The 17,324-nt window shown below is 34.5% G+C and overlaps 1 protein-coding gene across 1 annotated transcript in view; it reads left to right on the forward strand.

Moving 5' to 3' along the window:
* The first annotated feature begins 2,383 nt into the window (after positions 1–2,383).
* The window catches only part of ABCB5 (ATP binding cassette subfamily B member 5), a 118,047-nt gene continuing 103,106 nt past the window's right edge, over positions 2,384–17,324 (forward strand). Inside the window, exons 1-4 of the mRNA XM_044244552.1 lie at positions 2,384–2,436; positions 4,849–4,903; positions 7,382–7,532; positions 11,978–12,032. Of these exons, the coding sequence (XP_044100487.1) occupies positions 2,384–2,436; positions 4,849–4,903; positions 7,382–7,532; positions 11,978–12,032 (314 nt within the window). The remainder of the gene's footprint in view (positions 2,437–4,848; positions 4,904–7,381; positions 7,533–11,977; positions 12,033–17,324) is intronic.

Consider the following 17,324-nt stretch of genomic DNA (forward strand, 5'->3'; position numbering starts at 1 on the left):
AGAAGGACTCTAATACTTATATACCAATGTTCATAGTAGCATTATTCACAGTCACCAAGAGGTGAAAACAGTCCGAATGTCCATCAACTGATGAATGTTTAAACAATGTGGTATATATAATTGATGAAATACTATTAGCCTTAAAAAAGGAATGGAACTTTGATACATGCCATATCATGGATGAACCTTGAAAGCATGCTGAGTGAAACAAGCCTAACACAAAGGACAAATATTACACTGTTCTACTTATCTGAGTTACCTATATTAGACAATTTCATAGAGATGGAAGGTAGAAAGGTAGTCACCAGGAACTGGGAGAGGAAAGAATGGGAGGTTATTATTTAATAGGTACGGAGTTTCAATTTGGCATGATGAAAAAGTTTTGTACTGGTGATCTTTGCACAACATTATGTATGTACTTAATGCCACTGAATTACCATTCATTTAAACATGGTTAAAATGTTTAATTTTATTTTATGTATATTCTGCCACAATTAAAAACAAATGATTCTGCATGTCTAATAAAATCTCAGGTGTTAGCTGGTGCTGCTGGTCTTGGAACCACATTGAGTAGCAAGACTATAATATAGAGGAAAAGTGTTAGGGAAGAAGGATTTGTGTGAGTTTCTCAGGAGAAGGGACTGTGTCTTTCTATTTTTGTAAACAGCTGCTACGTTGTACAAGCTCAATACCTTTTTCAGTGAATTTTTGAAGGGATAGGTAAAGAAATACAATCAAATAGGGTAACTAAGAATTGGAATAAAAGAAAGAATGTGTCAGTGAACATGATACAGATAGGAGAAAAGCCCAAAAGAAAATCAGGGACACTACAGGTCTTTAAAAAGTGTTTCTTTGAATCAGTTGAGTTTTTTTGCTCACTTTGTTTCCCATGTGCAGTATTGCATGAAGAACATAGTGTGTTTTACCTGGAAATTAAACATTGTTTTAATCTGATATTACAGCATGGTCAGAAAATAAGCTTGGTAAAGCACAGTGTGAAAGTACAGTTAGTTATTTGTTGAGGAGAGAAACCACACATGATTTTGGTGTAAATGAACATACCATGCACTGACTGAGGTAAGCCATAATTGTTTTTATTTTTTTATGAATTTGTGAGTTTTATTATGTAATTGTTAAATTCTATAAAATACAAATGATCAGTAGAGTTGATCATTACTTTCTTTACAAATATGCCAAATAACTGAAGATAATGTAAAGTCAGTATAGCAATTATAAAGATTTCTTATATTATAATCTTATGACCATTGATTCCTGAAAAAGAAATAATATGCCAATGTATTTGTATCATATTTTACTTCTCAGCCACTAAAAAATGACCCGTTGAAATTCATTCCTTCATGGAGGAGCTTACTATTTAAAAGTGTAGAGGTTTTGGTTTTTGGTTTTTGGGTTTGTTTGGGTTTTGTTTTTGTTTTTGTTTTTGTTTTGATACTTGGATAGTATTTCATTAGTCAGTAATTCTACTCTAGAGTTTATTTGTTTTAAGATTTTATTTATTTGTTTGACAAAGAGAGATATCACAAGTAGGCAGGCAGAGAGGGGGAAGCAAGCTTCCCACTGAGCAGAGAGCCCGAAATGGGGCTCGATCCTAGGACCCTGAGATCATGACTTAAGCTGAAGACAGAAGCTTAACCCACTGAGCCACCCAGGTACCCTCTACTAATAGAATAATACTAATTCTCTAATATGGAGTTTAAATCCATATTATTTATAATCATCTCAATATCAGTAATATGTTACATTGCCTAACAAGTGAGACTGAGTCAAAATACATTGCAATGAAATGAAAATTTATGTACATAATTACAATCTTAAAACAGGCCAGGATTCTGAAGTGTCATCCAAAGGAAGAATAAATTATTCTCAATATAATTTTAATGATCAATGGGTTTTCAAAGTATTCTAATTTTTTTGACAGCTATTTATACATGATAGAAGCTCTAACTTGCTTATACTTGGTAAATTAGAAAGCCCTACTCGCTAAAACCGCTGACTAACAGAAATTTGCATCAACTTTTTATAGAGAAAAGTAAGCATGAGAAGTTTAAAAGTTTCATCAATTACAATCAAATAAGTGGCAGAATAGGAATAGAATCCAGTATCCTGAAAAAACACATTATCTATGGAATCTGGCTTTCCTTTTATTTCATTTTTAGAATTTTTATTAGCTCTAAATCTAAGCCCAGGATGAAGCAACAAAACTATAAATTCAGTGGTAACATCTGAAAAAGTAGCTTCCTAACCAGAAACTTCATTTGGGGTGCTCTTAAGGATGTGAAGAATGCTTTATATCAACTAAATGATGACATTTTACACAGTCATGCTATATTTCTTAATATTTCAGAAGAATTGAATTATAAATATGGCAAATTCTGAAAGAGCTGAAGAGATGCATGAAAATTATCAGAGAAATGGGTAAGCTTTGCCTAAATTCTACAAAAAATGTTCTGCAACTTCAAATATATCGTATCCTTTCAAAACTATAGCAAAAATGTTAATAATTTTTTTCTAAAAAGAGCAATGCCTATTTGCATTTTTTAGTATATGTGCTGCCGAAGCAAGCACACCTATTTGCATTTTTCTGGACCTCATCTTAATCACTATTACAACTGGCTTAATAGCAACTTTAGGAAGTGTAATAACTATAGGATTTATTGATTTAGTACTTTTAGTTCTTCATATCTCTCTTCTGAATTTCTTGTACCTTACCAATATAAGAGGAGAAATACCTGAATATTTTCAACTCAATTCTCTATGGAAATTTTATTCCATGTGGTACAGTTAATGAAAGAAAATACTGGATTCTGATTATTTTTCACTAAATGGATGTCTGTGTGTCTATGTATGTGTGTATGTTATAAAAATTTCCTATACCTATAATCCATTAATTTATAGATTTAAATTTGAAATGGTTTAAAGTGTATTTTAATTTCACTTTTACCATAATAATTGTGTTACACTTAGATATATGAGCTGTAAAATCCAAGAGCCCTCCTTTTGATCTCCTGTTTCATTAATGTAGGACTACAAATAACCAGAAAGAGAGTTCTCACTGTATCTGCCCACGTACTCTTCTCTACTCTCAACTCTGATAGAAGAGAGACTTTCAAAAGACTACCTGAATCTTCCTTCAAAGGCTTTTCATGAAGGTCAATGGGTGACAGAAAAGTTTCCCTGAAACAAAATGTATCAAAAGAGAGCATACTGAGTCTTACTCTTTAAAATCAGCATTTGGGAGACACATGGCTGGCTCAGTTGGAGGAGCATGTGACTCTTGATCTCAGGGTGCATGAGTTCAAGTGCTACATCAGGTGTAGAGATTACTTAAATAATAAAATAAAAAACTTTAAAATCAGCATTTGGAATAATGGAAGAGCTATACAATCTTAAAGCACTTGTCATCTATGAAACATCTCAGAGCAGATTGGCCCAGTACTTAAGTAAATTATTAACCTCAAGAGGAATAAAATTAAGTGACTTGTCATTTATCAAAGCTGACAGAACAATATGTTATAAAGCTGAAGAAAAGAGTCAGAAGTTCATCTTTCTATAATGTATTTTTTAGAAAAGTTAATCTGATGACCTCCAGTCTTCCATTAATGTTTAAGAATCTTTTGTGCATGTGCTGTTGATGGGAATGCAAGCTGGCGCAACCATTGTGGAAGATAGTATGGAGGTTCCTCAAAAACTTAAAAACAGAGCTACCCTTTGGCCCAGCAATTGCACTACTAGGTATTTATCCAAAGAATACGAAAGTGCTGATTTGAAGGGCATGTGTACCCCAGTGTTTATAGCAGTAATGTCCACAATAGCCTAACTATGGAAAGAATCCAGTTGTCCAGCAGCAGATGAATGGAAAAAGAAGAGGTTGTGAGTATGTGCGTCACACATACACTAGACTATTACTTACCCATCAAAAAGAATGTAATCTTGTCAGTTGCAATGAGGTGAATGGAACTAGAGGGTGCTATGTGAAATAAGTCAGAAAAAGAAAAAATACCACCTGATTTCACTCATATGTGCAATTTAAGAAACAAAAAAGAAGAACATAGGGGAAGGGAAGGAAAAATAATATAAGACAAAAACAGAGAAGGAGACAACCCTTAAAGACTTAACTATAAGAAACTGAGGTTTGCTGGAGGGGAGGTGGGTGGAGGGATGGGGCAACTGGGTAATTGACATTAAGGGAGGGCCCTTGATGTAATGAGCACTGAGTGTTGTATGCAACTGATGAACCATTGAATTCTACCCTTGAAATTAATAATACACTATATGTTAACTATATGTTAATGGAATTGAATTGAAGAAAAATACTGTATGGTTCCACTTACATGAGGCACCTAAGGTAGACATTCACAGAGATAGAAAATAGAATGATAGTTGCCTGAAGCTGAAGGCAAGAGAGAAGAAGGAGGATTGTTTAATGATACAGAGCCAGTTTTTCAAAAGAGTTCTGTGGATGGATGGTGGTAATAGTAGCACAATATGAATGTACTTAATACTAATGAACTGTACACTTAAAATTAGTTAAGAGGGTAAATTCTATGTTACCTGTATTTTATCACAATTTTAAAAAATTCTACTTCAGAGGTATGACTTCAGTTGTTACCCTAACTAGTGTAGAGACAGCCAGTGACAACTTACTTTCCCATTGATTATAATACAAATCTTTGTACTATGTATCATTAGGTGTATTTTTAAAATTTCAGTGTTTATGCAGATTTGCTATCAAGAGTGAAATTTGATACTTTAGAACAATTTTAATTAGAAAATTTTGCAAGTTATATTCACTTTGTAACCTTTCCATTTTCAACATTTATTTTCCAGAAAACCACAAGAACTGCCCAAAGTAAGAAAACAAGTTGTTGGACCTATTGAGATAGTAAGTAAAGTCACTTTAAGAAAGCATGTGTAAATAAGTCAAGCAGAGAGAGTCAATTATCATATGGTTTCACTTATTTGTGGAGCATAACAAATAGCATGGAGGACAAGGGGCGTTAGAGAGGAGAAGGGAATTTGGGTAAATTGGAAGGGGAGGTGAACCATGAGAGACTATGGACTCTGAAAAACAATCTGAGGGGTTTGAAGTGGCGGGGGGGTGGGAGGTTGGGGTACCAGGTGGTGGGTATTATAGAGGGCACGGCTTACATGGAGCACTGGGTGTGGTGAAAAAATAATGAATACTGTTTTTCTGAAAATAAATAAATTGAAAAAAAGAAAAAGAAAGAAAGCATGTGTATTGGGCGCCTGGGTGGTTCGGTGGGTTTAAGCCTCTGCCTTTGGCTCAGGTCATGATCCGGGGTGTTCTGGGATGGAGCCCGCTTCAGGCTCTCTGCTGAGCAGGAAGCCTGCTTCCTCCTCTCTCTCTGCCTGCCTCTCTGCGACTTGCGATCTCTATCTGTCAAATAAATAAATAAAAGAAAAAAATAAATAAAAGAAAAAGAAAGCATGTGTATCCAAAACCTTTAGCGAATTGTCAGTAGTGCTTAAAATGATTGGTAGTTTACATCTATTGGAGGGTAAAGGGAAATTTAAAAAGTTATTAACCAAAATGTGAGTTCCAGTAGGAAAAAATATAATCAAACCAACATTCCCATAATAGAGATAAGAAAAGAAACACAGTATTTATTTATACAAATCCCAATTTTGAAAAACAAAAACAAAAAAAGTGTGTATGTGTATGTGATGCGTAAGTATTGTCAGAAGCTATTTTTTTTATTTTTTTATAAACATATAATGTATTATTAGCCCCAGGGGTACAGGTCTGTGAATCACCAGGTTTACACACTTAACAGCACTCACCATAGCACATACCCTCTCCAATGTCCATAACCCCTCCACCCTCTCCCGACCCCCCTCCCCCCAGCAACCCTCAGTTTGTTTTGTGAGATTAAGAGTCTCTTATGGTTTGTCTCCCTCCCGATCCCATCTTGTTTCATTTATTCTTTTCCTATCCCCCAAACCCCTTCATGTTGCATCTCCACTTCCTCATATCAGGGAGATCACACGATAGTTATCTTTCTCCAATTGACTTATTTCGCTAAGCATAATGCCCGTCAGAGGCTATTTCAAGTGGTGGGGAATTGTGACTTTTACTATTTTGTGTTTATATTTCAGTATTTTCTAATGAGAATACATTGATATAAGTTGTTTTGTTATTTTTAAAGTGTATAAATTCTTTTGAAATAAAAATAATTATCTAAATATTTTATAAAACCTATACATAAAAAAGTATATGAGTGCATTTCTTCAGGATTATGTTCAAGGAACATTTTCAGGAAAGTGTTCCCAAAACAACTCCTCTCTTTACTCTAATCTCTGTGTTAGCCTGGCTGTCAGTGTCATTAGAAATTGACATGAAACAGTACCTGCTTTTTCAGAAATCAAGTTCTAAAAAATGTGGGACATAGCAGAACATGACAAACTTTATCAAAGAGATAACACACTATTCTGGAGGAAGGTGGAAAAGCAGATACTCTCTTCTGTAGTACCAAGTACAATACTCTGGCAGTTACTCTGTAAATATTTATTAGCAATCACATGAATAAATGGAAAAACATTAATTTTTTTCAGTCTCAACTCATAAAATATGTACTAAGTTCGTCTTGCTGTTATACAAATCTCATTTTATTTCAGTACCATTATACGTTTTATCTTGACTTCTCAGTAAAATAATAATCCATATTTTCAAATTTTGTTCATGTTTTCGTTTGGAATTGTTGGGATCTGATACAGAATAGAATATAAAGCAATAAGTATTTGGCTTTCAGTTATTTCCTTCCTATTCTAAACAGCTTTGCAAATCGTTATAAACCCTTATTTAAAGAACAGATATTGTCCTGGGTAGAAAAAAATCCAATGAATTTAAAATAATAATGAAAAATACGATGTATTACATTTGATGAACTAATTTTTACTACATGGTTGCTGTTCACTGCACATAGTGTATCATTGCTGTGATGCTGATAAGCCTAAGGAATTGAGAGTTTAAAGTTCAGCTGTCCATAAGCCAAGATACTGTCAGTGCAGTGTTTCAAAATATTTTATTCCAGAATCAGCCAAATGGAAGGATGTTTCTGATTCATACCCACATCTAATCTGACCTGTGTCAGAGATGTCACAGATGTATAATTTGTACTGATTTTGCTACTTTATATTTTTCAACACTTCTTCAAAATGCATTGTAAATCTTTAAGATCAGGGATTTTTTTTTACTTTATTTACAAATACCTTTCCACAATTTTATACATTTATTTAGTCTCCTAATTTATAAAATAACATTTACTCGATGACAAAAACGTAGGCTCATTTTGGTTTTGTTTTTCATAGCTATAATGCCACCATGTTTTGTTTTCCTCAGTTCCGCTTTGCTGATGGACTGGACATCACACTCATGATCTTGGGATTACTGGCATCACTGGTGAATGGAGCCTGTCTTCCTCTAATGTCGTTGATTTTAGGAGAAATGAGTGATGACCTTTTTAGTGGGTGTCTAAGCAAAACCAATACAAGTGAGTACAATATTTACTTTTCTGTATTTCTGGGCCTTAAATAAAGGCCTTAAATAAAACAGAGAGTTCATAATGCAGATTTTTGTATTATCAAACAGTTTCTACATAATATGTATATAAGTCATTTATTCTTCTATGTTACTAGGGACAAAAGAGCCAAAATTTGTTTTAGTCTTTGTCAAAGAAACAGAATCTGTAAGATATGAGTGTGTGTATATATTTCTAGAGATAGAGACAGAGAAAAAGAAATTTATCTTAAGGAATTGGTTCATGCTGTTATGGCAGCTGACGTGTCCAGAATTTGTAGGGTGGGCCAGCAGGCTGGAGACCCAGGAGTGAACTGCTCATGGTATTTAAAAATTATCTGAGACTGAGTATACCTCACCTTTTCTCTCTAGGAAATTAAAATAATTTTCATGAGAAGTGATGATTATATCATGATTTAACCAAAGGCTCAGGCCATTCCAGGGCACTGATCTATAATTTACCCTTTAAAAAGGAGCAGCCAAGAATGACAAAAATCTCTCAGCCTCTTAGAGTTTCATTTATAGTATGTATATATGCATGGCATTGTAGAACATAATGCAGCAAGGAAGCCAAACTGAACATGCAGAAAATTATGGTACTGGAGACAAAAACCCTGAATAAAGATAGGAGGAAAATCTAGCAATCAGATGTGGGTGAAAAGGGGGTTCTGTTTTCCCATAATTATAGATGTCCTGCATATATCTTACCTTCATTGTATCCTATTTCAAGATCATGTACTTAAAGGTAACATTCTTTAGATATAAACCCAGCAGTTCTATGCACTGACATATTAAGTATCCATAGTCTTTTTTTATCTGATGGATATTATAAATTTTAGTAATTCCCTGATTTTATATGTTTTCCTCCAAATTAACACAGTAGAAAGCATCCCTATGGCTATTTATTATAACTGAGGTAAATGTATCATTAAAACCTGGACTGTCTTGGAATGGTCCACTCTCACCACTGTTGTTCAACATAGCACTGGAAGTCCTAGTCTCAGCAATCAGACAAAATAAATAAATAAATAAAAATTAAAAGTATCCAAATCAGTAGAGAAGACGTCAGACTTTCACTCTTTGCAGATGACATGTAGGAAACCTGAAAGACTTCACAAAAAAATTTCTAGAACTGATAGAATTCAGCAAAGTCAAGGATATAAAATCATTGCACAGAAGCCTGTTGTATTTCTATACACTGACAGTGTATACAATTGCACCAAAAACCGTAAGATACCTAGGAATAAACCTAACCAAGGAGGTAAAATATCTGTACTCTAAATGCTACAGAGCACTTATGAAAGAAATTGGGGAATGCATAAAGAAATAAAAAAAAATATTCCATGCTCATGGATTTGAAGAACAAATATTATTCAAATGTCTTTGTTTCCTAGAACAATCTACATATTCAGTATAATTCCTATCAAAATACTACCAGTGTTTTTCACAGATCTAGAACAAACAATCCTAAAATTTGTGTAGAACCAGAAAAGACCCCAAATAGCTGAAGTAATGTTAAAAAAAGAGAACCAACTTTTGTAGCAACATGGACGGGACTGGAAGAGATTATGCTGAGTGAAATAAGTCAAGCAGAGAGAGTCAGTTATCATATGGTTTCACTTATTTGTGGAGCATAACAAAATGCATGGAGGACATGGGGAGTTAGAGAGAAGGGGGTTGGGGTAAATTGGAAGGGGAGGTGAATCATGAGAGACTATGGACTCTGAAAAAAAATCTGAGGGGTTTGAAGTGTCGGGGGGGTGGGAGGTCAGAGTACCAGGTGGTGGGTATTATAGAGGGCACAGATTGCATGGAGCACTGGGTGTGGTGAAAAAATAATGATACTGGTATGCTGAAAATAAATAAATTTAAAAAAAAAGAGAGAGAACCAAACCTGGAGGCATCACAATTCTAGACATCAAGCTATATTACGAAGCTGTAACCATCAAGACAGTAGGGCACTGGCACAAAAACAGATGCATAGATCAGTGGAAAGAATAGAGAGCCAAGAAATGGACCCTCAACTCTATTGTCAACTAATCTTCAGAAAAGCAGGAAAGAATGTCCAATGGAAAAAAGTCTCTTCAACGAACAGTGTTGGGAAGATTGGACAGTCACAAGCAGAAGAATGAAACTGGACCACTTTCTTACACCATACAGAAAAATAAACTCAAAATGGATGAAAGACTTAAATGTGAGACAAGAATCCATCAAAATCCTAGAGGAGGATACGGGCAGCAGCCTCTTCGACCTCACTCACAGCAACTTCTTGCTAGACCTGTCTCCAGAAGCAAGGAAAACAAAAGCGAAAATGAACCACTGGGACTTCATCAGGATAAAAAGCTTTTGCACAGCAAAGGAAACTATCAACAAAACTAAAAGGCAATCTTTGGAACGGGAGAAGATACTCAAAAGTGACATATCAGATAAAGGGCTGGTATCCAAAATCTATAAAGAACTTCTCAAATTCAACACCGCAAAACTAAAAAATCCAGTCAAGAAAGGGACAGAAGACATGAACAAAGATCTCTCCATAGAAAACATGTAAATGGCCAACAGACACATGAAAAGATTCTCAACATCACTTGGAGTCAGGGAAATATGAGTCAAAACCATTAATGCCCCCTCACACTGGTCAGAATGGCCAAAATGAACAACTTGGGAAACAACAGCTGTTGGCAAGAATGGGGAGGAAATTGGATCTCTCTTACATTATAGGTGGGAACGCAATCTGGTGCAGCCACTGTGGAAAACAGCATGGAGGTTCCTCAAAAAGTTAAAAATAAAGCTACTCTATGGCCCAGCAATTGCACTACTAGGTATTTACCCAAAGGATATAAAAGTGCTGATTCAAAGGGGTACATGCACCCCAGTGTTTATAGCAGTAATGTCCACAATAGCCAAACTATGGAAAGAGCCCAGACGTCTAGTAACAGATGAATGGGAAAAAAAAAAAAAAAAATATATATATATATATATATATATATATATATGCCATCAAAAAGAATGAAATCTTGCCATTTGCAATGACATGGATGGAACTAGAGGGTGTTATGCCAAGTGAAATAAGTCAGTCAGAGAAAGACAAATACCACCTGATTTCACTCATATGTGGAAATTAAGGAAAAAAAAAAACCAGACAAACATAGGGGAAGGGAAGGAAAAAATAAGACAAAAACAGAGAAGGAGACAACCCATAGAGACTCTTAACTATAGGAAACAAACTGAGGGTTGCTGAAGAGGAGGTGGGTGGGGGAATGGGGTAACTGGGTGATGGACATTAAAGGAGGGCATTTGATGTAATGAGCACTGGGTGTTATATGCAATTGAGGCATCTCTAAATTCTACTCCTGAAAATAATAATACACTATATGTTAATTAAATTGAATTTAATTAAAAAAATTTTTAAACCTGTGCTCTTTTTTTTAGACATAAGCCTAGCTTTTATATACTATACCCCCTTCTGTGTCCTATTTAACTTTAAATACTAATTTATATCCTCTTGTTTTCCACCTGAAGGCTAATCTTTCAAGTGTCCCAGTCTTGTTTGAGCAGAATAAAACCATCACTTCCACCTCTGGATCCTTCATGTGATGATCTCCTGTCTCCAGTTATTAATTTTTAATATTTTAATGATAGAAAGATTAAGGATGTGATTCTGTTTATTAAACAAATGGAGCCACCAATTCACTGAGTGAATATTTAACTGCCAACCATGTCCTTCTCTCCAAATTAATGAGTGAAAGGAGGAGGAAAAAAAACTTAGCAACCCTAAGTCAATATGCTTGGGAATATTCCTTTTGTTAGAGCTGCTCTATAATAGATTCCCTTACCAGCTTTAGATAGGATGGGCAGTACATAGCAACTGATATTGCTTTGAATTATAATTTTTGATTTTGCTTAAGGCTTCGACAGGTTTTTTGAATTACATTATGTAGGCTGTCAAATGTGGTGAACATGTAAAGAGGTTTGGTAAAGGTTTAGATAAATACATTGATATCGGGGCGCCTGGGTGGCTCAATGGGTTAAGCCGCTGCCTTCGGCTCAGGTCATGATCTCAGGATCCTGGGATCGAGTCCCGCATCGGGCTCTCTGCTCAGCAGGGAGCCTGCTTTCTCCTCTCTCTCTCTCTCTGCTTGCCTCTCTGCCTACTTGTGATCTCTCTGTCAAATAAATAAATAAAATCTTAAAAAATAAATACATTGATATCATTGGTGTATCATGACATATTATTAAAGAGACCAGAGATTACTATTTCAAATTTTAGTTTAAAGATTAGAAAATTAACATTATTATAAATCTAAGATAATAAGTTCATTTTCTTGAGACTATATTATATTTGGTTTGGAGTGCTATGTATGAAACAGTGTGGCCAATTATGAATTAATTGCTTTCAAAATTTAAAACACTGTTTTACAGCAAATTACCAGAATTGTACTCAGTCTCAAGAGAAGCTGAATGAAGATATGATTAAGTAAGTCCCAAAAAAATGTTAATATCATGTGTATTGCATGCTGCTTTATTCAGTACTTACAAGGAAGAAACTGGGGTTTGGTGATGAATATCACATGTAAGTGATTAAAGCAAATGAGTCCTTTTCTTTAAATATATTATTTTTAAATTTAAAAATTAAATATACATAAATTTTTCTTTAATTTGAAAGGTTCATAAAATCTGTTATGCTGTTGTTTCTCAAACTGGTGTTCTGTTTTGGAATATTTGGAATACATGAGGAAAACAAGTTTCCGTGGTCAAATGGGTTTTGAAAATGCTGTATATAACAGCCTCCTCTTGGATACATACAGTATAGATAAGTGTAGTAAAACTCCATTTACTCCAAGTTATTAAACCTGTTTGAGTATAAAACCCAATTTTTTTCCCCAAACTCCTGCTAACAGCCGGTGAAACTAATGTTTTGATGTAACTTTTTGGGGAATCATTGCTTTATATCTTTTTTTTTTTTTTTGATGAGGAAAAGGTAATACCTCTTTCAGCTATAATCATCAGGAACCAAAGAATTTTATTCCACCTTTTATTTTCCAAAGACAATAACTTATAGCTTTATGTAAGTTTAACATTTTATTTTATTTTTTATTATGTTCTGTTAGCCACTGTATAGAACATAATTCATTTTTGATATAGTGTTCAGTGATTCATTAGTTAAGTATAACACCCAGTGTTTATCACAGCATGTGCCCTTAGTACCCATCACCCTGTTTCTCCCCCACCCCACCCTTCTCCCCTTTGAATCCCCCAGATTTGGATTCAACAAGAAAATATTCAACTATTTTCAGAGTATTTGGTAAATAAAGCAAGGATACAGGTTGAACATTAAGTTTAATGTTTTCATGTTCAACCTGTGTCCTTGTTTTATTTACCAAAAATTCTGAAAATAGTTGAGTATTTTCTTATTGAATCCAAATCATAATGACTAAATAGTACCAAGATTTTTGCTGGTAAATATGATGCCTCCTCTTGCCTCAAGAATTAATTAATTAAATCCATATGAACTTCTAAGCAACTTGCTCCCTCCCTTCTACTACTTCTGATACATCTTTCATAGTCTACTTTAAAGGGGCAAACTATAAGACCATGGTTGCATTAGATTTAGTTCAGTTGCATTTCATGTAAAATCCATTATAATAGTTGTATAACCATGATAGAAATTATTTCTCTCACATAAAAATATCTGAACGTAGGTAGTCTATGTATGAAATACAGCTTAAAAGCCATTAGGGACTTGGCACCCTCTGTCTTTGTACTGGTCCTATCACCACATCTGTTTTTTTAGCAGGGCATATTGCCACTTCAAATAAAATGGAAGTTCTGTTATTTAGGAAGAAGATGAAATCAGGTATCAGCCAATACCAATTTCTGCTGCACCAAGTAGTGGCCTAGAATAATTCCCAGATTGTGTACAGTGGGACTATTAATAGGTGATACATTGTAAAAGGAGATAGATGTTCATAGTTAATTGGTCTGAGACAATTGAACTGAGTTGAAGAACAAAATTAAACAATTTCCTTACATTTAAAATTTTTTTTTGTTATGTTCATGTATATTATCAGTTTCCTAGGAAGAATAATGCTAGGTATACAGGGTTTCCCAAATCTACTTGAGAACAGTTTTTCCTCAGAAATACTGGTAAAGTGATTCAGATTTTACATTCAGGATTCAGATCATGGATTCAGGATTCAGATCTTGGGCTATGCCACTTTTTAACTACAGAAGCTGTTGTGTAACTTCTGTAAGCTTTGGTTTCTTCATATGTGACATGAGATGTTAATACTTCCTAAAGATTCAGTAAAACTCAGATGTCAAGGGCTTGACATAATATTTAACACAAAATAAATGCTCAATAAGTGAAGCCATCAAATCAGCCTTAATTTGCAAGCAGTTTTGAATCAGAAGACTTAGACCATGAAGGCAGTCTCATTTCCTGATGCAAAATAAAATACCCGGACTCTGGGACTACTGATGTTTGTTCTTTTGGGACTACTGAGGTTTCTTTTCCTGGGTTCCTGGTAGTTTGGATGTCTGATTACTGGATAAATGAAGGGTTGGTAAGTATAGTATCTTCCTTTCAAAATAAATTGAATGTGTTGCTTTCTTTGTTTTTAAGAAATAATCTCTTAAAAAGTGCATCAGTTCTTCTGTAAAATTATTTTAACTACTTTTTCTGATTAAATGCTTAATAGTTTCATTGTAAATCATGTAAAAAGGCACAAAGAAAAATAAATCACATAATCCTGCCATTAATGTATAATGAGCATAGTTTTAGTTTACATTATTACAACTTTTTTACATGTATGTGTATGCATATATAATTTCAATATAATTAGAATTATACTGTTTGCATGATTTTAATAGCTTTATTGAGGCATAATTTCCTTATCATAAAACTCAACAGTCTTAACTGTACAATTCAATGAGTTTCGGTAAACTGACAGAGTTTTGCAACCATCACCACAATCCATTTTTAGCCTACTTCCACTACTCTGCAGAGATCCCTCTTTTGTAGTCAATCCCCATTCCCACACTCAGACCCCAAGCAACCATTTACCTGCTTTCTGTCTCTAAAGATTTTCATCACCTGGACTTTGCATTGTGTGGAAACACATCAAATGTAGGGTATTTGGCTTCTTTTCTTTATTAGCATAATGTTTTTGAGTTTCATCCGTTTTATAATATGTGTCAGTAGTTTATTCCTTTTAATTGCTTAGTAGTAATTCATTGCTGGGGTACACCTGCAGTATTTATCTGTTCACTAGTTGATGGAAAATTTGAATGTTTCTGGTTTGGGGCTGTTTATAAATAATGCTTCTGTGAACATCAATATAGAAGTCTTTGTGTATGCATACATTTTTATTTCTCTTGGGTAGATACCTAGGGGTGGAATTGCTAGGTCGTATGTTAAGTTATGATTGCTTTTTAAGAAACTACCAAACTGTTTTCCAAAGTGGCTATACCATTTTGCTTTTTCACCAACAATGTGTAAGCGTTCCAATTTCTCCATATCCTTGTCAACATTTGGTTTTGTCTGTCTTTTTTATTATAATCATGGTCGTAGGTGGAGTGATACATTGTGGCTTTAACTTGCATTTCTACAGTGACTAATAGTGAGCACTATTTTCATTACTTTTTAAGCATTCATATATTTTCTTTGGTTAAATGTCTGCTTAAATATTTTGCCTATTTTTTAATTGCGTCATTTGTCTTATTACAGAATTATGAGAATTCTATTTTATAAATTCTAGATGCAAGTTCTTTGTCCTATGTGTGATTGGCAAATACTTTCTTCTAGTCTGTAGGTAGTCTTTTCATTTTATTAAAGGTTTCTTTTGAAGCCCAGAAGTTTTAAGTTTTGATGGTGATGTACAATTTATCAAGTTTTTCTTTTATGGATTGTGCCTTTGGATGTTAAGAATTCTATGTCTAAACCAAGATCATGAAGATTTTCTCCTACATTTTCTATTAGGGCTTTGAATATTTTAGCTCTTACACTTAGGTCTGTGATCCATTTTGAGTTTATTTTTGTGACTGTTATGAGGTAAGATTCTAACTTTTTTTGCATATGACTATATCCATTTGTCCTGGCATTATTCTTTGAAAAAATTGTCTGTTATCCTTTCTCCTATTCTCATTGGCATCTTTGCTAAAAATCAGTTGTCCAAATATAAGGATTAGTTTCTGTTCTCTCAATTTTGCTGCATTTATTGTTATATCTGTTTTTAGGCCAGTATCATACTGTCTTGATAAGTGCAATTTTAGGAAATAAATTAATAAATAAAACCAGAAATTGTAAGTCCTCCAACTTTGTTCTTAAAAATTATCTTGGGTCTTCTGAGTTCTCTTCATTTCTATGTACGTTTTGGGATCATCTTGCCAATTTCTGCCAAAAAGTCTCCTGGGACCTTTGATAGGGATTGTGTTGAATCTGTACATCAATTTGAGGATATTGTCATCTTAACAACATTGAGTCTTCCAATCCATGAACATGGATTACCTCTCCATTTATTTATATCTTCTTTAATTTCTATCAACAGTGTTTGTAGTTCAGTGTTCAGATCCTGCATTTCTTCTTTTGATTTGCTTTTATTTATTTTTTTTTAAAGATTTTATTTATTTATTTGACAGAGAGAGATCACAAGCAGGCAGAGAGAGAGGAGGAAGCAGGCTCCCTGCTGAGCAGAGAGCCCGATGCGGGGCTCGATCCCAGGACCCTGAGATCATGACCCGAGCCGAAGGCAGCGGCTTAACCACTGAGCCACCCAGGCGCCCCTGATTTGCTTTTATAACCCATTTTCCTCTTAAAATATTGTAAACATTAGAAAACAGTCAACTCTTATTATTTGCAACAGTTATTAAAGTTGTCATGAATACTGAATTTGCAAATATTAAACCATTGTTACTAGGGTAAATACAGGGTTAGGTTCCTGTGACCCTATGGTCACAACATTTTCATCATTCAACACAAAACCTCAAATTATGTGTATTTCCATTTAAAGACAGCCTATTTAAAAAAACAATTATCATATGATCTCTCTGATATGAGGAATTTGAGAGGCAGGGTGGGGGGCTCGGGGCAGTAGGGAAGGAAAAAATGAAAGAAGATAGGATCTGGAGGGAGATAAACCATAAGAGATTCGTAATCTCACAAAACAGAGGGTTGTTGGGGGGTGGAGGGGTAGGTATAGGATGGTTAGGTTATGCACATTGGGGAGGGTATGTACTATGGTTAGTGCTGTGAAATGTGTAAGCCTGATGATTCACAGACCTGTACCCCTGGGGCTAATAATACATTATATGCTAATAAAAATAATTTTTTAAAAAATTTATTTAATATATGTTGTTGATTCATTAACATTGAATTCAGAGTCAATAGCACTATAACTCATGCCTGAAGGACACCTATCTAACACATATATTTTCTCCATAGGACACATCACAGCTTTCTTACACTTAGGAATACTAGAGAGCACTTAAACATGCTGCCTAAGAGTCACTTTAAACAGTGGAATCATCAAAAATTAAATAAAAACACAAAAATCAGAAAAAGGTGGCACTACATAGACCACAAAAATGGCACTTGTTCACAGTGTGAAAGCTGAAACAAGAAGGCAGAGTGTTGCCTTGTTCAACCTCAGCTGGGAACATCTTTGTTGGGCAGCTCAGATTTTTTATACTCTGTGCATGTCCATGAGTAACAATGAAAAGATCTGAGTATTTATTTGGGGGTTAAAAATAAGCTTTAGTGACCAAGCAG

The sequence above is a fragment of the Neovison vison genome, chromosome 4 (genome assembly GCF_020171115.1).
Source record: "Neovison vison isolate M4711 chromosome 4, ASM_NN_V1, whole genome shotgun sequence".
NCBI lineage: Eukaryota > Metazoa > Chordata > Mammalia > Carnivora > Mustelidae > Neogale > Neogale vison.